At 56.1% G+C, this 20103-nt stretch overlaps 1 protein-coding gene across 1 annotated transcript in view; it reads right to left on the bottom strand.

The window, feature by feature from the left end:
• The window catches only part of PPFIA4 (PTPRF interacting protein alpha 4), a 32662-nt gene extending 28160 nt beyond the window's left edge, over nt 1-4502 (bottom strand). Inside the window, exon 1 of the mRNA XM_068419538.1 lies at nt 4266-4502. Coding sequence (XP_068275639.1) covers nt 4266-4502 — 237 coding nt within the window. The remainder of the gene's footprint in view (nt 1-4265) is intronic.
• Nucleotides 4503-20103: the final 15601 nt, after the last annotated feature.

Below are 20103 nucleotides of genomic sequence, written 5' to 3' on the forward strand. Positions count from 1 at the left end.
GCTGGAGGGAGGCCAGAAACCAGCTGCACAGAGACGGCTGGGAAAGCAAGGAGAGGTTTAGGGAGCTCAGGGGGAGAAGGCTTGTAGCATGAAAAAACTGAAATGCAGAAGTCCTCAGCCCAGAGCCATCTTCTGCCTTTCCCCGTGCTGTCCACAGCACAGAAAAGGACGCAGCAAGATTGCGCCGAAGCGAGGAAAACTCCCCCATTTGTGGCAGGAGCAGGGCCACTGCCCCAACGCACCCGAGCCTCGGGGACAAACTGGCTCCAGCTGCGGGATTAATGGCATTTTAAAGCCCCTAATTGGAGTGATTGCTCCTGACGGGCCAGGCGTGCGACGGAGGGAAGGATGCCCGTGCCGGGAAATCAGCGCTGCTGACTCGGCACGTGAGGGATGGAGCCACGTCCGTCCATCTGCCCGCACTGGGAGTTGGCAGATCCATCACCCCAGTTTCTCCTTGCTGTCTCAGGAGCGGTGCAGAATGACAAGAGAGCCCTAAGTCACAGTCGAAGGGATAAACACAACCCCAGCAGTGCGCAGCGTGGGATTACGAAGATTAAATCCTACTGGGTAAACCCAGGGCTTCGACCATCACCCACCCTCAGTGCCAAGCAGCACAGTGGCATGTCCTGGACCTCTTGGCCACAGCACCATGACTCTGTGGGGACCATCCACGGGGAATCGGTGTCCTCCTTCTCAACACGTGGTCACAATGTGTATTTCCACCCAGGATTGCTCAGGGAGAGGCATCGTGCAGTGGAGCAAGCAGGAATCCCACATCTCAGCACCCTGGTCTTGGGGGAGGGTGGCCAGCTCCAAGGGTTCAATGCTGAGCCATCAGATCCCTCCATCCCTCCCCAAAATCTTGAGACACTTCAAAGGTTTCACCCAGTGGGTGTTTTCCCCCAGCTCAGAGCTACTGGGGTTCCTATTTTCATGCTGCTTTTTGCAAGTGGTAACTCTAGATAGAATTTTAAGTTAAATGGGAGAAATTTGGGGTGATTGTTTGACGCCAGGATCCTCCCCAGCTCCTGAGGGACCTCCAGGGAGCTCGGGGAGTCTTAGGGTGTCTGCCCACCCCAAAAAGCCCAGTTCTCAGCTCCCCAGACAGCCCCAAGATGCAGCAAAGGTGTAGCAGAGTGGGGGCTGGAAGGAAGAACTGCAGGAGGTTTCCATGACCACCAATAGCCCTCAGCACAGCAGCCCCTGTGAAATCTAGGAGCCTGTTCTCCCTCTGCCACAGCTGGGGACAGGGACTCCTGCCAAACCCCCAAACCCTGGTAGGGCAGGGAGAAGTGCCACCCCATGCAGGACCCCGCTCCGGGAACACATCTGGATACACCTGGAGTCCTGCATGTTGCATTCCTGGGTGGCACCTCCACCCAGGAGGGCTGGGGGGCAGCCGAGCCGAGCAGCCAGGCAGGAGGGAGCTGGCAGCCATGCCAGGGCCCCGGGGGCTGCCGAGAGCACCCAGACCCTGGCCAGGGCTTGGTCTTTGGCCGCAAGCCCCCTGCACAAGCAGAGAGGGCAGACGGATTGGAGCTGAGAGCTTTCAGCCTGATTAAGTCGCATTCAGCGCTCCCACATGAATAAATAAATCATGTAAGAAGCATTAAGGCAGCTTAGGTTCCCCAGGAAATCGCCCTGGACTTCTGCCTTTTGGGGGCTGAGGGATGCCCCCATGGATTAGCTGGGGGGACGGCTTGGCCACGTGGCAGCCAAGCCCCGCACGAGCAAGGGGGAACGGGAGCTACAGGCAGAAGCATCCCTGGAGCATCCCTGCCTGCCCCACGCAGGGGTTTGTCCCAGACACACACATTCCCTGCCTGCCCCATCGATGGCTCTGCCGGCACTCTGGATCCTGTGCCGACACAGTGGCATCCAGCTGCCACCGTGCCCTGAAAGGATGCAGAATGCCATGGTCCCCCAGCCACCACCCCCCCAACCCTCCCCAGGCAGCACGTCCTCCACGCAGCCAGGGCTTGGCTCTTCGGTGACACCGTCAGCCTCGTGGGTGGGCACCAATGGGGCTGGGTGCCCAACCTTGCCCCAAAAAAAGGGGTTCTTCAAGCAATCCAGCTTGAATCCCATCCCGATGGGGTCTGACACGTTGCAATAAGCTCCTGGGCAAAAGGGCTCACAGAGAAGGAGGAAGAGGGTGGGACAGGCCTGTGGAAAGCCCCCACGCAGCGCCCCGGGGAAGAGACCCGCCGCATCCCGCTTACCTGGTACATGCACATGCTGGGATTAATCCCATTGGGCAGGTGAGCGCCTTCGGGTTTGCTCCCCGTGTTCATGCCGAGCCCTCATCTCCCACGAGGGCGGCCGGTGCAGCCCCGAGGGTGAGCGGCACAGTGGGCACCGGGGGCTGCCGTGCCCGGGCGCAGAGCCCCCCTGCCCGCGCAGGGACAGGCAGGGCAGCGGGAGCTCAGGGCAATTCCCCATCTGCCACCCGCCCTAATCACATCCCTCACCACGGTGCAGGGAGCCGGAGGCAGCCCCGGCTGGAGCAGGGCACCCAGCGAGCTCGTGGGTGCAGGTGCTGCCAGCGAGTCCCTCTGCGCTGACCCAGTTTGCTCCGTCCGCTGCCCGTGCCGAGGCACCGAGGACCCTTTATTGGAGCAGGAGCGGAGACTAAATCCGCGCAGTCCCTTAATCCGGGGCAGCCGTGGCGGGGCGGGCAGCGTGCGCTCGGGGTGACCTGGCTTGCTCTCTCCAGCACGCGCTGGCTGGGGAGCCAGGAGCAGAGGGGACACGAGCCCCCCGGCACACAGGAGGTGGTGGTGGCCCTGCCTGCACCCAATGCTTGGGTACATCTCAGCACGTCTCTGAGGACAGGGAGCAGCTCATCCACAGGGACCCCAGGAGCTCCCAAGGAAGCACTGCTGGGTTTTTTGCTTTCAACAGAGCCAGGACCAGCCCAGCTCCATGCATGGAGACGCAGGCTGCCTTCCTCCTGAGCTGCTTTCCCCTATCCAGAGCGGAGGAGGGATACCTGAGAGCTGGCCAGCCACCAGCCCAAGCTCTGTCCTGGCTTGTGCCACCAGTTTTGATCCATTAGTCATTTCCCATCTCCCTAGGGTGCCCCAAACCCCAGCACCCAGGCAAGGAGGATCTGAGGTCTCAGCACCGGCACAGTCAGAACGGATATAAATGTTCGAAGCCTCCTGCTTCCCCTGGCTGCTGGGCTCCTCCCCACATCACACCCACAGTGGAGCGGTGTAAAAGCCCCCCAAATCCTGCTTCCCCCAAGTCTGGGCCCTGGGACACTCTGTGCTGCCCCACAAGACCCTGCAGGGAAGGTGGGCAGCTCAGATCCACCCTGCACAGCCCTGTGACACTGATCCACCTCATCCTCTTCTGACCTGAGCACCTTTGCGGAGGCCAAGCTCAAGCCCAGGTCTCTGGAGTAGCTGGAATGGGTCCTGCAGGTGGAGAAGCCAGGAGCAGAGCAACACCAGAAACCCCAGCGGAGCCACAGCAAGCCCGGATTTCCTTGTGCCCTGGCTGCTCGCTGAGCACAGACCTCTGGCAGCCTCCCTGCCCGCTGCCCATCTGCTCCAGCTCAGGTAACAAATGGGCCCATTGTGATGTCCCAGTCCCTGCTCTGCACCCAGCTCTGCCTCCAACGTCCCGTCTTGGGACCAAGCTCAAGACAAAGAAAGTCCCGTCACCCTCACAGGCGATGGGGCTGATGGAAAGAAGCTCTCCTGGTGAGGGAGGGGGCAGGGAGTGGGGGCTTCCCTCCAGCAGTGGGCAAGGCACATGGTTAATGTCCCCATTTGGGGACTCATGAAACCGAGGACTGCCCGACATCCCAAGGAGCTGGCTGGAGGCAGCAACCCAGACCCACTACCCGAAACATGCTGCCTGCTCTCCAAGCGCTGGTCAGTGCCAACGGGCAAGTGTGGGCTCTGCGTCTGCCACCCCATCGCCCTGGGGTGTCCTCGGGAAGGTTCTGCCTCTTCCCCATACCCATTACCCTGTGCAACGTGGGGGATTACAGTCCCACACCTCCCTGCATGGACTCACAGACCAACGGGCGTTACAGAGGAGAAGGGTAGATGTCCAAGCTGGTTGTGGCTTGGCCTGGGAGGACCTACGGGTTTTACTATTGGCATGAGGTGCAACACACGTGGCAGCCCCACCGCTGTCACACCAAGATGGCCTTCCTAAAGGCACCAGCTAAAAATCACATCCGAGCGGCCAGTCACCCTCATATGCCTCAGTGAAGGCTCCTGCTCATCCCAGGGCCAGACCCTTACCTGTGGAAGGGCAGAGTTGAGTTGCCTCTGGAGCTGGTCACGCTCCCGTAGGGTCTCCTGCAAGCGGCTCTGGGTGACAGAGAGCGTCTCGCGGGTCTCCCGCAGGGTGTCCAGCAGCTTGTCCCTCTCATCCAGCATGTTCACCATCAGCTGCTCGAAGTCAGCGTCCGCCTCGGAGCCCTGCGGGGGACCCAGAGGGTCCCCCTCGCTGATGGTGGGCATCACCTCGCACATCATGGCGGGGTGCGACAGGTGGGTGAGGGTCCTGGAGGTGCCCAGTGAGGCGGGTGGTGGGTGCTGTCAAGCTGCGGAGCCCTGATCACATCGCTACGGGCTCCTGCAGGTCAGGGGAGCCAGCACTGGAAGGGGCAATGGGGGGGTGAAGGGATCCCCCATCCCTTCTTCTTGGGTGCTAAACAGAAGTTGGCATCACTCCGGTGGGGACGGAGGGACGTCCTTGGCACCAACAAGGCCCTCACAGTCTTAAATCCTCCTGCTCGGCTGCTTGTCACTGCCAGGGTCCCTTGTGTCACCTCTCTGATGCCTTTTGGAGGGGCTGGAGCATCAACAAGCCATGGGGATGTTCAGAGGAGGACAAAGGGACCCTTAAGGACTTGTCCTGACGGGGAGCCCAAGCTGGCAGCAGCACAGGGAGGGTCTGGGGGATAATTGGGCTGCCTGGGCATCCTGAGGATGAGTCCGGTGATGGTGGGCTGTTCTCCCCAAGGCTGGACGAGATGGTCACTGCTGGTCCAGGAACGTGTCTCTGTTTCGTGTCACAGCTCTTCAAACACACAGTGGTGACCTACGGGAGAGATGACAGAGATCAGATCTCTCCTGCTGCCCCCTAAAAATGCCCAAGGCACCTGCCCAGCACCCTTTGCCCCCCATCGAACCCCGGAGGGTTGCAGCAGGTGGGCTCAGCACCCCCAGGAATGGGCTGTGTCAGGTTGTACCACCCTGTATCCATGTGGTCACTACATTGCATCCAGTATGGTACCGAGCTGTAGGTGACAGCATCCCCAGGACCCAAAATCCTGCAACAGTCTTTGGCATTCACGTATCCCGGGCCAGGATCCCGTCCCCTCCGTGGAGCACCTGGCTGCTGAGGGATGCCATGGCCTGAGTGTCCTTCAGCCACAGAAACTCTCTTTGCAGAAAATGAGGCTCAAACCTGAGTTTGGCCCAAACCTGGCATGAAGTCACAGCAACAAATGAGTTGAATGATCAGATTAACGTTCACCACCCCTCTCCCTGCAGCACCAACGGGGACAGACACGGTGGGACTGGCCATTCAGAGTTAACAACTTCAGCACATCTTCCGTCAGCCAAACCTCTGCCAGGGGATGGAGGCAGCAGCATCCCCGAATTACCGTCCAAGCACAAGCACCATTCCTCAGCTGGTGCCAGGGATGAGAGGCTGGAAGGCAGAGGCAGAGGTGCCAATTTGGGCAGCTGCCTGGATTTAGGCTGGATTAAAGCATGGGTGGACCCAGGGACTTGGCCCCAGGGGCAATGCTGGTACCTGCAGCCTCACCTCCACTTTCGCAGCCCAAATCTGCCAGGGTGAGAGGTTGGGATGTTTCCCATCCCAGCCACAAGCAAGGTGCCAGGTGGAGATTTCTACTGATGCAGACCTTTGGGTGAGCTTCAGCCTGCTACAGCCAGACAAGGGTCCCCAGCAGTGAGGGTCAGTGTGCTGCTGTCACCTCAGCCACCCTGGGGACCTGCTCACCCCTTATCACCGTCTTTGCCAGGCTTTGTCTGCAAGGGGATAAACCACGGGCAGGACTCAAGCTGAGCAGCAAAACATGACGTGGCAAGCTTGGGGTGAGGGCCACTGGTCTAATGCCGGTTATGGGGTAGCCCCCCTTAAGTTTTTAAATCCTTACAACACATATAATCATAGAATTACAGAATTGTTTGGGTTGGAAGGGATCTTAAAGATCATCTGGTTCCAACCCCCCTGCCACGGGCAGGGACACCTTCCACCAGATCAGGTTGCTCCAAGCCCCATCCAACCTGGCCTTGAACACTGCCAGGGAGGGGGCAGCCACAGCTGCTCTGGGCAACCTGGGCCAGTGTCTCACCACCCTCACAGCAAAGAATTTCTTCCTCAGATCTCATCTCAATCTCCCCTCTTTCAGTTTAAAACCATCCCCCTCGTCCTGTCACTCCATGCCCTTGTAAAAGTCCCTCTCCAGCTTTCATGTAGCCCCTTCAGGTACTGGAAGGTGCTAGAAGGTCTCCCTGGAGCCTTCTCTTCTCCAGGCTGAACAGCCCCAACTCTCTCAGCCTGTCTCCAGAGCAGAGGGGCTCCAGCCCTCTGAGCATCTCTGTGGCCTCCTCTGGACTCGCTCCAACAGCTCCGTGTCCTTCTTCTGTTGGGCCCCCAGAGCTGGACGCAGCACTGCAGGGGGGGTCTCAGGAGAGCAGCAGAGGGGCAGAATCCCCTCCCTCGCCCTGCTGGCCACGCTGCTGGGGATGCAGCCCAGGACACGGGTGGCTTTCTGGGCTGCCAGCGCACGTTGCTGGCTCATGGTGAGCTTCTCATCACCCACCACCCCCAAGTCCTTCTCCTCAGGGCTGCTCTCAATCCATTCTCCACCCAACCTGTGTTTGTGCTTGGGATTGCCCTGACCCATGTGCAGGACCTTGCACTTGGCCTTGTTGAACCTCATGCAGTTCGCACAGGCCCAGCTCTCCAGCCTGTCAAGGTCCCTCTGAATGGCTTGAGGCTAGGTCTGAATACCCTTCTATCACCTCCCTTTCAAACCAACATACGCACATGGACAAAAAGGACCTGCATGCAGTCCTGGGCCAGATCAGGCCATTCTGGCCCTTTGGACTGGAATAAAAACTCGTGTCTCAAACAGCTCGGCGGCACAGCAGGGCACTTCTCCCCCGTTCAAAGGCAGCGTGCGTAAGGAGATGCTGTTGTGCACACCCAGACGCTCAGACACACACTGCTGGGGCAGGGGAAACCGTAGCTCCGTTCTTGGGATGACATTGGCTCATCAGCTGATGGGAAGTTTCACACAAAAAACCCTCTAAAAATAGAGGAGCTCTGGCAAAAGCAGCAGCCCCTCAATGTGCATCCAGCGCCTTATGCTGAAAGCCAGGTCCCACACGCTGGGGACGTGGGACAGGGCGTCCTGCAGGTGTCTGTCCCACCTCTTCCCCCTTTACAGATTTAAGTTGCATTCCTCAAGTTGGATAAAACCTGCTACGGGCACCTAACGCTGTCCTGAACTTTTGAGGCTTGTTCACACTCCTTCCTGGCCGCTGGGACATGGATGACGGGATAACTGTGACTGATAGCTTGTCCCCGCAGTATCCCTGCAAAAAGGAGGCTGGTGGAGGAAAAGGCACAGAGTGAGGGACCACTCCAGCCCCCTGCTCTCCTTGGGCTGAGCTAGACATGAGCCCCGTTCCCATAATTAAGCAGGTAAAATGTTTTCCAGTCCTCCTTTCCCTAATTAGCAGCCCCTGTAGTACCCACACACGAGCACGGCCACGCTGCCAGCCTCCCTGGAAGGTGGATGCCCCAGGCTCTAGGGAGACCTGGGGCCAAGAAGAGCAGAAATCAGCCTTACCCCAGCACTAAGTCCTATTAATTTGGGTGCAAAACCCCAATGAGGTGACTTTCACACCTCATCTTGCTGCTGTGCCTCCGCTTGTGGGATGGGCATGCAGAAAGCATGTCCATGCCGTGGAAAGCTAGACAGCCCCATGAGCACGACGTGAATGGCAAAATCATCCGCATGGCTGTGTCCCCACCTCAGCTGCTGGCAAGGAATTGAATGAATTAGCAGGTAAATTAAGAGATATCAATCAAGGCATGGAGGGAAGAGCCCTGCAGGCACTCCAGGAGGGAAGAGCCCTGCAGGCACTCAGGGAGGGGAAATGCTGCAGGGAATGGCCAAGACATAAATCTGACAGGAGCGATGATGGGATGGAAATTTATTCCAGTTGCAAAGGAGAAACTCACTTACCACGAGGACACGCTGCAGACATCAGTCCCAGCAGGGCCGTGGCGGCTCCCCATACCCCGTGGAGGTAATCCAAGGGGCTGGACCCCCACAGTGCAGGAGGAGGCACAGATTTACCCCATGCATCACCCAAAGGCCAATTTTCTTTTTGCTTCCCCCATGGTTGAGCCCGTGTATGGGTGGTTGGTGCGGTTTGAGTAAGCCCACGTGCTACTTTGCTTCACTGCAACCTGCTCCTGTACACAGTTATATCGTGCTATATCTGCCGTGCTTGGGAAGGGAGGTGGGGTGATAAGCACAGCCTGGACACCTCACCCTGGGAAGGGTGATAACAGGATCATGGGAACCTTGCACAGCACTGATGCTGGTCCAGGACAGACTCATCCCAACTCGCCTGTCCCCAAAAGCATTTGTGCTTCCCTCAGCCCTCCTGAGTACGCTCAGCAAAGACGTGATACAGCATAAAACTGTCCACCCAGGACAAGGCAACGCTTAGTGGCTCAAAGCTCCTCCACATGCAGGGCTTGGGGGATGTCTTCACTGGAGGGTGGTCATGTTCTTCCCTCACATCCCAGGCCACCAGCCGTGGGTAGTGTGGAGGATACACACTGTGGGGTAAGGCAGGGAGAGCTGCTACAATCCTCTGCAGCTGGAGAAGCACTACAAGCAGGGATGAGACTTCCCACCACCACAAAGAGCAGCAAAAGCCCCCCTCGTCCTGGCCTGAAGCCCCCAGGGATGTGGTGGGCAGCCAGCCCAGGGCTTTCAGGGCTCTCTTAACTCCCCATGACACCGCTGCACTGTAAGCATCCCTCTGCCAGCGGGTCTCTGCCAGGTAAATCCAGGCTAACGCTCTGCCTGGAAACATTTCAACCACGTGTGCCCATCTCCTGGGTGAAACCACGGCAGACCCCAAGGGTGGAAAACTCCCTACACTGCGGAGGCGCCGGTCACATCCATAACCACTACGGACAGACACTGAGCTGCCTCTAGCGTCCTCATCACAGAGCCGTCTTGCCAAAAACCACGGGGCACCCCATGGACTCGGGAGTGCTTATTTCTGGATTCAACCACAGCAGCTTTCACTGCAAAACCAGAGCAACAGCAAAACCACAAGTCCCAGGAGTAGCCCAGCTAATATGAAGGACCATCATCCGGGGTCAGGGCGGTTGCAAAGGTTTTATTTGTGATGCCAAGTGAGGAAGCCAGGGCCAAGCTGGGTTTGATACCTGCTGTCTTCAAGCCTTTTGGAGCAGGAAGGGTGTTCGGCGAGTGATGGGTATGGGTGAGCGTGCAGGCGTGTGTGCACGCACGGGAACACGCACAGATGCAGCAACATCCACGCATGCAGGGACATGTACATGAGTAGGGATGCACACGGGTGCAGGGATGTGCATGTGTGCAGGAAGCTCCTGCCTCGGGTCAGCTCCCCTCGACACGAGCATCCTCTCATTTCTGTACCACCCCAAGCCTTCGGATTTTCTCCATTCTCCAAAAACAACAGAAACTCACCCCTTCCCACGCATCTCTTTCCCCGGCAGCCCAGCCGGTGGTTGCACACACAAGACGCCATCGCTGCGTAGCGCAGCTCAGCGTTTCTTAGGCAGACCTGCACGTCCGACCGCTCGCTTTTAAGGACCTTGGGGATGTCAGGGTGGATGACAGCCCAAATGCATCAACACACTTTGCCGGTGACTTTAGCAGCGGCGAGGGCAGACCAAAAGCATCCCTTCAGTGCTGGGTGTCGGAGGGGTCTGAGCTTGCTCGCAATTAGCAGCAAAACGCTGCCTGTGAATCTCAACCTTTCAACTGTATCTGGTAAAACTAAGTAAATGCTACTGCTGGGGTTTAGAGGGCCTTAACTGATGGGATAATCATTGGGTAGAGGACTGAGGATGCGAGGAGACAGCTGGCGAGCTGAGAAAACAGACACTGCGCAGCTCTAGCCCTTTGCTGGGTATTTTTAGTCCCGTGGGGCTGCCAGGCACAGACTTGCTGGAAGCAGGTTTGTTGCCAGTGAAAATGTGCTTGCTTTACCATCCCTTCCCCCCCAAAAATGATGCTTTCCTCACTGTTTGGGATGGAAAACAGCACAGTCACGCGCTGCCTGCTTGGAGAGGCCGGTTTGCAACGACAGTGCCCAGACATGGACCAGGTGATGGAGAGCAGAGGGGGTTTTTTTGCCCTTGAGTTGATTATTTGCTCGGCACGACTCCGGAGAGAGCCAAGCTGCCTGCGGGATGCTCGGTCCGTGGGACAGGGCATGGCACCCAGCCAGCACCCAGGGAGAACCCTGGCTTTCCCTGTTCCACCGGCACAAGAAGCACACCCAGCATTTATCCATGCACCAAACCGCCTGTGCACCAAAGCAGAGACAGGCTCGTGGTTTGTCTCTGAACAGCTTCCCTCTCATCTCAGCCCTGACAAGAGAAACAAAAAAACGTCCACAGCTCTATCAGCAAGATCATCACCCCAGCAGGCAGCTGGCAAAGAGGGTTTAACGCGCACCTCGGAGGCAACAAGCTCGCAGAGATTGATCATCCCATAAAAACGTCAGTTTGATCTTTGCTGCTCCTCGAAAATCCCCATCAGCTGCCCAACCTGGCCTCAGAAAAGCAGCGCAGTCAGGGCAGCAGAGCCCACGCCAGTACCCGTTGCTTGCAGCTCATCGGTGCGAGGACGGCTTCCAGCTGAGGACGGGGTCCCAGTATCCTGCACTGACCCCGTCCCAGCCAGACCCAGGAGGAAGAAGGAGGCTGATGCCCTTTTGTTGTTGGTTTTTCCTTGCAGCGCTTCTTTTTTCACCTTTTCCTTCTGATGCTGCGTTAAACGTGATTACATGGACAGGCTGCAAAAGGGTCGTACCTGACATTTCCATCAAGCTCGTCCCAATCACTGTTCCTGCAGATGGAGCCATGTCCCAGCATAAGTCCTTCCAACCCTCCTTGAAGTCAGACACCGCTTTGGAGCAGCCAGGACACGCTGAACCACCGATCCCCCCGGTCTGCCCCGGGGAAGGTCAGTCCTGACCCATCGAGCTGTGGGATGGCTTGTGGATGGCTGAGCAGGAACATCCTCAACATCTCCATCCACCCACGGAGTCCGCTTTCCATTTTACCCTCAGTGGGAGATGTGGTAATTAGAGGCTGAGAAAATGGAGATTATTCCTGTGCACGAGGATGCTGAAGTGCCCTGGCTCAACAGTGGAAATCGCTGTTTTAAGCGCAGAGCCTAGAAATGAAATCTTCACTCGGTCTTGGAGATGCCTTTGCCACATGCTCACACGGGCCATGGGGTGAGATTACACCTCCCAAGGCGTCTCTGCCCTGAGACTGCAGGAGAGCTGCTGCTTGTGCCACGGTGTCTGGATGGGGCTTGTCTACGTCAGAGACAGCCAGCTGAGCTCCACGTGTGCCAGGAGCTCCTCGCATCCCTCCCTCCAGCCCTACAGACCCCAAAGGTCCCTCTCCATCCTTTCTTTCCTCACCCCATCCCTGTGCTTGGGCACAGACCCCCAACTGTACGCTCCACAGGTTTCTTAGTTTTACAAGCCTGGACCTGAGCAGCCCTGTCTACAAGCTCAAGCGCCCTGGCTTCTCCATCCTGGGTGATCCACAGGGAAAAATAATCTTCATTTCAATAAGAAAAACAATCAGCAGGTACAGCCTCATCCCAGCATCTCTCCTGGGGCCTTACATTTACTCCAGGGATGCACTGTGGCCTCTGGGGACCTCCAGTCCCCTGAGAAGGACAAGGAAGATCCAATTTACCATGGGGTCCATATGGTGATGGTGCTTCCACATTCCCTAATGCAGCCCCGCAGACGGCAGGGTACCACGCAGATGGCCAGGGACAGCCCATGGCCAGGACACCCAGGGATACTAAGGGAAATGAGGCATTCTGGCTGGAAACAAGGGGCCAATTTTTAGCAGCAAAGAATTAGATTTACTAAAGGATGAGACGAATTCGCAGGGTGAGAGTCACCGCTGCGGAGATCTGCACTATGGATACGATCGAGCCCTGAGAAAAGATGTAGCGGTGCCTCCTCTCCCACCCAGGCCTGGGAAGTCACCCGGAGTCCCCACACCTGCAGCAGCATGTCCTTCGCTCTCTAGGGGACAAAGCCCTACTTGTCCCTTGCTGGAGACGCGACCCTGGCCGGACAGGATGTTTGCGCAGCGTTTCCAGGTTTCGGACCCTGTCTCGGAGGTGGCAGGGAAGCAGCGGGTGCCCCTAAAGCACGGGGACAGAGGACCCTGCAAGCAATAAGAGACAACTGCTCCCCATATCTTACCTTAATGGGCACGCTTCAGCCCGGAAGGCTTGCTGCAAAACCCAAAAGTGGTTCCCATCCTCAGCCCTTGCTCCAAGCCGCTAAGCCAGAGGAGAAACCAGGGGGAAAAATGTCCAGATCTGGTTGTTACTTTGCAAGGAGAAGTAAGTGTTAGTATTCAACCGATATTTATAGTTCCCAGTGGGAGGGGAGGCATTACACACAACTTCCAGCGGGTATTTTCAGAAAGCCACCTGCTCCTCGCCATTGTGCAGAAACACAATTGTTCCGCAACAAAAAGCTCGTCAGACGATGAGCTGAAATCTCTGTCGGGTCCTCCGGCACAGACACGGGGTGCACACTGCGGAGGATGGTGAACACCCTAAGAGGAGCTGGCACCTAAACTCGGTCACGCACGCCAATTTACAGGACCGTGTTATCCCTTGAGGAGTGTTGTGTTGGTCGTGTTATGGTTCCTGACTCAGTTTCCCTGTGTCCAAAATGGGCTACGTGTCCTCAACTGACCCCAGAGAAAGGCGTAATCTCAGTTTATTGCAAGGAGGAACCTGGCACAGGAAGGGACTGCTGGGGTAAAGACACATCAACACGCAGATCTCCTGCCTTTACACTTTGGGGTGAGATGACAGACGGGAATGAGCCTTGGAGGGGCTCCAAACTGGATGATCCCGTTGACGAGTGGGATCCCAAAGCCTGGCCAAGAGACTCGGCAATCCCAGGCTCACCTTCAAACTTCATCTCTGGGTTTGCAACAGCCAAAAGCACAACCCAGGGGAGAGAGGATGACAGGTCTGAAGTTGCTGCTACACCCATGAGGATCCCAGTGTGGCCAGGAGCTCACGTGGGAGCCCAGCAAGCGTGCTGGAAGCAAGGGAATATGGTCACCATAACAAGCCCATGAGCTGGATTTCACCCTGCTGCAGACCTGCCTCAGCACACAGAAGGGGTTACCCCAAACCATTAGAAATGCAAACCAAATCCCCCAAATCCCGTCATCACAAGCCCACTCCAGTCACCTGCACCGATCACATTTTGTAACGGATTTTCACAAAAACCTGGCAACATCACTCAAACGATGAGACCGCCGGCAACGCTGGAGAAACACCAGTTCCTTCAATGGGTGAGCGGTTGGGAAACTACTTTATGCCACGAGCTGGACTCCCTGGAAGGGAGGAGCAGGATGCTCCTGATGTATATATTCTTTATAACTTTGCCACCAAACCCTACGTCCTTTGCTCTGTTAGGGCAAAGCCTTTGACTTCTGCTTCATTCAAGCTTAGTTTAAACAAGCAGTAGAGGGAAGTGCAATCGCCACGGCTCTTCTAGAAGCAGCATGTTGAGGTGAACCAGCCCCTAGATGAATCTGCAAGTGAAGGTGAGCACTGGGATCCCAGTAATCAATCAGGCTGGTTTCCAGCCCAAGGTGGATGCAGACTCCTTTGAGAGGGAACAAGGCAGTCTACAACCATGGGAAGAAAATCACGTGCTTGTCACAGGGGTGGCATCACTGCAAAAGTCCCTTTGCCTTTGGGAAAGTGAGGCTTTGTGCCTCAGTTTCCCCACTAGCAGGGCATAACTTCAATCGTTGCTGAGATTCAGAGGGATGGCTGGTGATTTTCCATGATTTCCCTTGAGGTTTTGCACGGGTACATCCCTCCCACCCCCACAACACTTTTGATGAGGAGTTATTTCATCTGAGAGCTTGACGCCCCAGAGCCAGGGGCCCTCCTCCTCGCTGCCAACCCAGCCCCTGCCCTGCTTTAGTCACACACCGAGAGCACTTGCCGGTGCTAATTTATTCAGCGACGGGGGAAGAGTCACCAGCACAAAGCGGGGGGGCTGCTGAAATCTGCACCACGGGTGCACTCGAGCCCCGTGAAAAGATGCAGAGGTGCCTCTTCACCCACCCTGGCCCCGGTACCCACACTACAGCAGCAAGCTCAGGCTTCTGCGCCCAGCCCAGGGGACACAGGAGGCTGCTGCTTGTAAAGAAACCCCAGCGCAAACACCATCCGCATCCTAACGCAGCGGCCGCTCGCCCTAAGCAGCTTGCATGTCTCATCTGCCCAAGATCCGGGGTTCCCACCACGTCATCCAGCTCACTGGCATCTCACACACGCAGGAGCATCATCCACACCCTAAGCACAGCCCTCCGTGTAATGAGCCTCAGCAATAATAATTTTTCCCACACATCTGCTGCACATCTGCCCATTTCCCATCTGTCCAGTTCTGGGCCCCGCATTTCAAGAAAGACGTTGAGGTGTTGGAGCAAGTACAGAGGAGGGCAACCAAGCTGGGGAAGGGTCTGGAGGGTCTGACCTACGAGGAACGGCTGAGGGAGCTGGGGGTGTTTAGCCTGGAGAAGAGGAGGTTCCGAGGTGACCTTAGTGCAGTCTACAACTACCTGAAGGGAGGTTGTAGCGCAGTGGGAGTCGGCCTCTTCTCCCAGGCAACTAGCGATAGGACAAGAGGGCACAGGCTCAAGCTTCGCCAGGGGAGGTTCAGGTTGGACATTAGGAAGCATTTCTTCTCAGAAAGGGTCATTAGACATTGGAAGGGGCTGCCCAGGGAGGTGGTGGAGTCACCATCTCTGGAGGGGTTTAAGAAAAGACTGGACATGGCACTTAGTGCCCTGGTCTAGTTGACAGGGTGGTGTCAGGGCAATGGTTGGACTCGATGATCCCAGAGGGCTCTTCCAACCTGATTGATTCTGTGATAAAATTTGGCTGCCAACTCCATGAACGGTGGAAAGGCAAAGCGGCCCAGTGAGCTCCCCAGGGTCCAGAGCAGCACCCCGCTCCCTGCCCTGCTCAGGCAGGTCTTAAGCATTTTGCTACTATCCTTCACCAGACCACAGATTTGCAGTGGTGTTGAGGAAGAGCTCAGGGAGGTAATCACAGCTCTTCTCTGTGTCAGCAGAGCTCTCACCTGGGCATTTATCATCACAAAAAGCAGTGCTGGGCATTAGTTCAGTTCAATTTCCAACTCGTTCCCTCTTAAAATGCCAGCTCGTGGAGCTACGCTAATGCAGTGACCTTTGTGTCCTTGCGGGCAGCACCCAGTGCACCTCGGGGAAAGCCCCATGCCCAGCACCGAGAGCCCCGGGAGCTTGTGCCCTTGTCCCCACTGTGCTTCCCACAAGGTCCTACGGCCATGCCCAGCTCACCCAAGAAGACTGCAAAGGTGGTGGCCCCAACCATTCCATCATCAAGGCTGGCCAGTGTTTCCATCCATCACCCCCAAAGGGCATCCAAGAAGTGTCCACCCCCATTACACCCATCAGCACAAAGCCCCTTGACACAGCACTTTGCAATCCCCCCCAGCACTTCAAGAAGCTCCTGCACGCACTGACTTGCGATAAGTGGCCCCGTGGCCAAGCACTGGTGCCAGGGACAATCCCTCGAACCACCCCACGAGGAGGTGAGAGCAGGATTTGGCCGATTCATGCGAGACATCACCAGGAGAGGAAGGAACCGTGTTTTCAGCTCAGCAGGCTTTTAAAGAAATTAAATGTAGGTAATTACATTGGTGCACAACTGGCTGGAAGAGGCGCAGGCGTGGTGGTTTCCATCCTGGTCCCTCCGTTTGAGCAGTGCTCCTGTGGGTACTCAAAAATGTGGTGGCCACGAAACCTTAAAATTCCTGGAGAAGGGGATGAAGGGAAGGGGTCGACCCAATGCGTTGGCAACACATCTGCCTGAGATGACAATGTCATGAGCCCTCTCTATAAAAGCAAGCAGCATATTAAAGCTCACATGCCAACAGGACCCACACGGGGTTGGGAGTCCCTCTCCACACACAACTCAAGCACAGCAGCTGAGCCAACATTTTCTAGAAGGTTTAGTGATCATTTTTGCAGACAGCTTTACATTTCTGGCTTCTTTACGGCATGATTTTGGACCCTTGGCATCCTACAGTGCCCTGTTCCTGCAGATGTTAGACCAAGCAGAATCCAGCTCCACCAGCACTGGCTTAGGGATAGTTCAGACCAAAGCAGCCCGTCCCCAACATCCACCACGTCACTGTCGCAGTGCCAGCGCTGCGCTGCTGCAATGCTGCAGTCCCTCCAGGGCAACACAGGGGAAAAAAAATAACATGTGTCAGGGGTTGGTGGGATGCTCACCCGAGCAGAAGTGGCTCCCTGCCCGGCCTCCCGTGCTGTGCCCTCCTCCCACCTTCCCAAGTTCAGATGCTGCCTGCAGCCACCAGCCCACCTGAGGTGACCTTTACCTGCCGTGCTGACACAGGGGCATTCGCTGAGTGATGCTCAGGACGTGCACACCTGATAGACAGAGCTCCCTGACCTTGTCTCCACTAGGTAAATGCACCAATTTACTTCAACCAATTTTGGAGGAGACCTGGTTTGGACAGCTGCAAGCTCTTCCCTGCTGAAATACAGTGATTCAAGGCCAGCTTGTCTGAAGCGATGCTTGCTGCTGGGTTTCACCTTGCTACCACCCACATTAGGACCTTCAGTCTACACAGACAGAGCAGCAACATCTCCCTGACACAGAAATCCACCCAGTGCAGGAGCTCGAACGGATTGAATTTACCCTGGATCCAGCACCCTGAAAATGGGAGGTGGGACTTTTATGCGTTGTCCTTTGCAAAGGGCTTGGCCCTGCTGAAGGACGTGGTAGACTTCAGGTTTGACTATCCTCAGGCAAAGCATTCATGGCACCTCTGGGTATGCACGTTAACACCCACCCTGTAGATCTGCCATTGTCATGGCATGGCATGAAGTGCTGTCCAAAGATCCTTTCTCCCCTCCAACGTCACAACCACACCTGCCGCTCACCACGTTTCAGCTCAGCAGAGCCACCTCCACCTATTTGGACCTGCTCAGAGCTGACACTCCAAGATAACTCAAGGGCTGGGCTCATATCCAGCAACGCACTGCATCCCTACAGGCGATGCAGCACACAAAACCTCTCTCAAGGTGCTCCCAACCCATCTCTCCCTACAGCCAAAGCCACCCTCCTCCCAGGTACTGGATCCCTATGGCACCTTTGTAGGTCCAAATCCTTCCATGCATGGAGTAGGCATAGATACGAGCCCACCTTGTTCCTAAATCTCAAGGGATTTCCAAAGAGCATTGGCCAAGCCTGAGGGCTGAAAGAAGATAAGGACTAAATCTTCCAGAGATATGGAGGAATCTAGTTCCTGAGGCCCAAGAACTGAATACCCTCCCAGATTAGGTCTCACCATCTCCTCTGCCCTTTGCGAAGCCTATGGCCATCCTCTAGCTGTGTCTCAGCTGGGGAACATGGGATAGGACAAGACGAGGGGGTTTCTGGGTCAATCTTGGTCTTGTGAGGAGGAACAGATGGGTTTTCTGGTGGGACTGATGTTCTGAAAAGCAATTACACATGAAGACATCCTCAACAGACTCTGCTGTGCTCTGGCCCAGAGCCCAAGTCATCCTAGGTTTGGATTTTAATTAGCCCTGTTTTGGTATCTGTTCTCTACTTCCCTCCAGATAATGATTTAATTATTACAGACATGTCTTCAAATTAGCAGCTTCCTCAGTGGATTATTCAGCTGGGATCCCCTCAATTACAGAGCCCATCTCACCACCATCAAAAGAGAGGCTGGAGAGAAGAAAGGAAAACCCAAACCCTTCCTGGAAAGAGAAACCACGCAAGGACCCAGCTCCTGAGCAGGGGCCATTGTCAAGCCCTTCTCCTACCAGTACCCATGTCTCACAGCTGGTTAAGAAACTTAGCTCCAAAACACACCCCAAACATCTGCATCATACATGACCATGGTGGCATCAATGGTCTTGTCTTCCCATTATCAAGCCTTCTTACCCAGCAGACCACAAACAGGTGGAGAGGCCAAGCAAGGTGAAAGGGAGGCACCATGAGCTGGGACACAGAGCCACTGCTGTGTGTCCCCCCTAATGGGATCGCATGTTTGGGGATGCCCTACGAGAAGGGAGCCCATGGGGATCTGGTGAGGAGTCCACTCATTGCTAGGCTTCAAGTGCCCTTGTGCTCTCTTCAGGGTTGGTGCCACCCAAGCAAGTCCCCCATGCTGGGAAGGACCACAAGGGAGAGAGGAAGGCAGGTACTTGGTGGGACCAGGCAGAGAACGAGGCACAGATCCTGATGGCAAACCCAATCTCCTTCTCTGGCAGTGGGACTAGGCAGGGGCCATGCTGAGGTTCAGCAAGGCTCCAGGCCTGAGGGATGAAAGCTGAAGAGAGAACAGCAGAACAGGTTGTCCAAAAGAAATGCCAGATATACGTGCAAAGTGAAGGACACGGAACAGCAAGGGTGAAACCTTCAGAGCTCTACAACACGACTTGGTGCCAACGAGCAGTAACTCACCTGCAGAAAAGCTAAGTCCCCAGCTAAATTGCCAAGCAGAGAGGTTGCTTCCCCACCACGAGACCTGGGCAGAGCATCTCAATGCTGCAGGGCTTCAGCAACCCCTCCTCCCCAGCCTGGCATGATCCCTCTCCCCAAGCTAGGCTGGGAAAGGAGGGGATACACTCCTGAGGTACCCCGTTCCTTGTTGCAAAGGGCAATGAGCTCCAAGGACACACCAAGAAGCATTTTGGTCCTTTTCCACCAATGCACTTGACCGACCAGCTGCAGATTGTGCTTCTCCCAGGCCCCCCAAGATTTCCCTCGCCAGCAGTGCTACAATCCCCACGTTATCACCAGGGAACCAGCTTTTGCAGCAGCCACTGGAAAAGCTCTACCGCCTCTCGCTGCTGTAGCACAGACAGCAGCGGAAAAATCTCCGCTGACTCCTCTGTCACTGCAGTTCACACTCCAACAGCTTAGCTTAAACCAGCTGCAGCTCCTGCTGCTGCGGGAAGAGCCCTTGAGCACAGCCACGTGTGAGCCTGCAGCTGAAAACACAGCCCAGGTCGCTCGAAACCCAGACTTAACACCCCATTTATGAGGCCAGAGCGACTTTGCTCCTCTGGTTCCCTTCCTGAACACAAGAAAAGCAGCTGGGCAGCAAAACCAGCCAGGCGATGCAGCCTGTTACCCAGCTAACGGGCTTGGGGATGCAGCCCCGGTGCCCCTCGTGCCCCCCGGGGGATCCGCAGCGCTGTTCTCTGGGCGATGAGCCCCAGCCCCTTGCACCGCATCCCTCCGGGGCATCGCCTGGCTCTGTCCTCCCCGCCAGCCATCACAAGCCACAGAGCGTTTCGAGCTCTCCACACCACCAGATTTGCTAAGAGAGACCGACACGTTCGAGAATGAGTGGGGGGAGAGAAAAGGCCACGATGACACAAGCCCTTTAGTTTAATTTCCTTAGAAACCAGGCTAAAGAAGATGGGAGTGAAAGCGACACACAAGAGAAAGAGAGAAGGATTTTCATTAACCTGATCAAACCTCCTGGAATATGATAACAGAGGCAATAGCAGACACCTCCCCTCCGTCCGAGGACAAAGAAAGGCTTCCTAGTTATGAAGAAGAGGAAGAAAATTGGAGTAGAAGAAAGGAAATGACTCAAAAAATGGCTGAAATGTCAGATGTTATTAAAAAGCCTTCACCCAGAGAGAAATAATGAGTGATGAGAACAGGGATATGAT

The sequence above is a fragment of the Nyctibius grandis genome, chromosome 27 (genome assembly GCF_013368605.1).
Source record: "Nyctibius grandis isolate bNycGra1 chromosome 27, bNycGra1.pri, whole genome shotgun sequence".
NCBI lineage: Eukaryota > Metazoa > Chordata > Aves > Nyctibiiformes > Nyctibiidae > Nyctibius > Nyctibius grandis.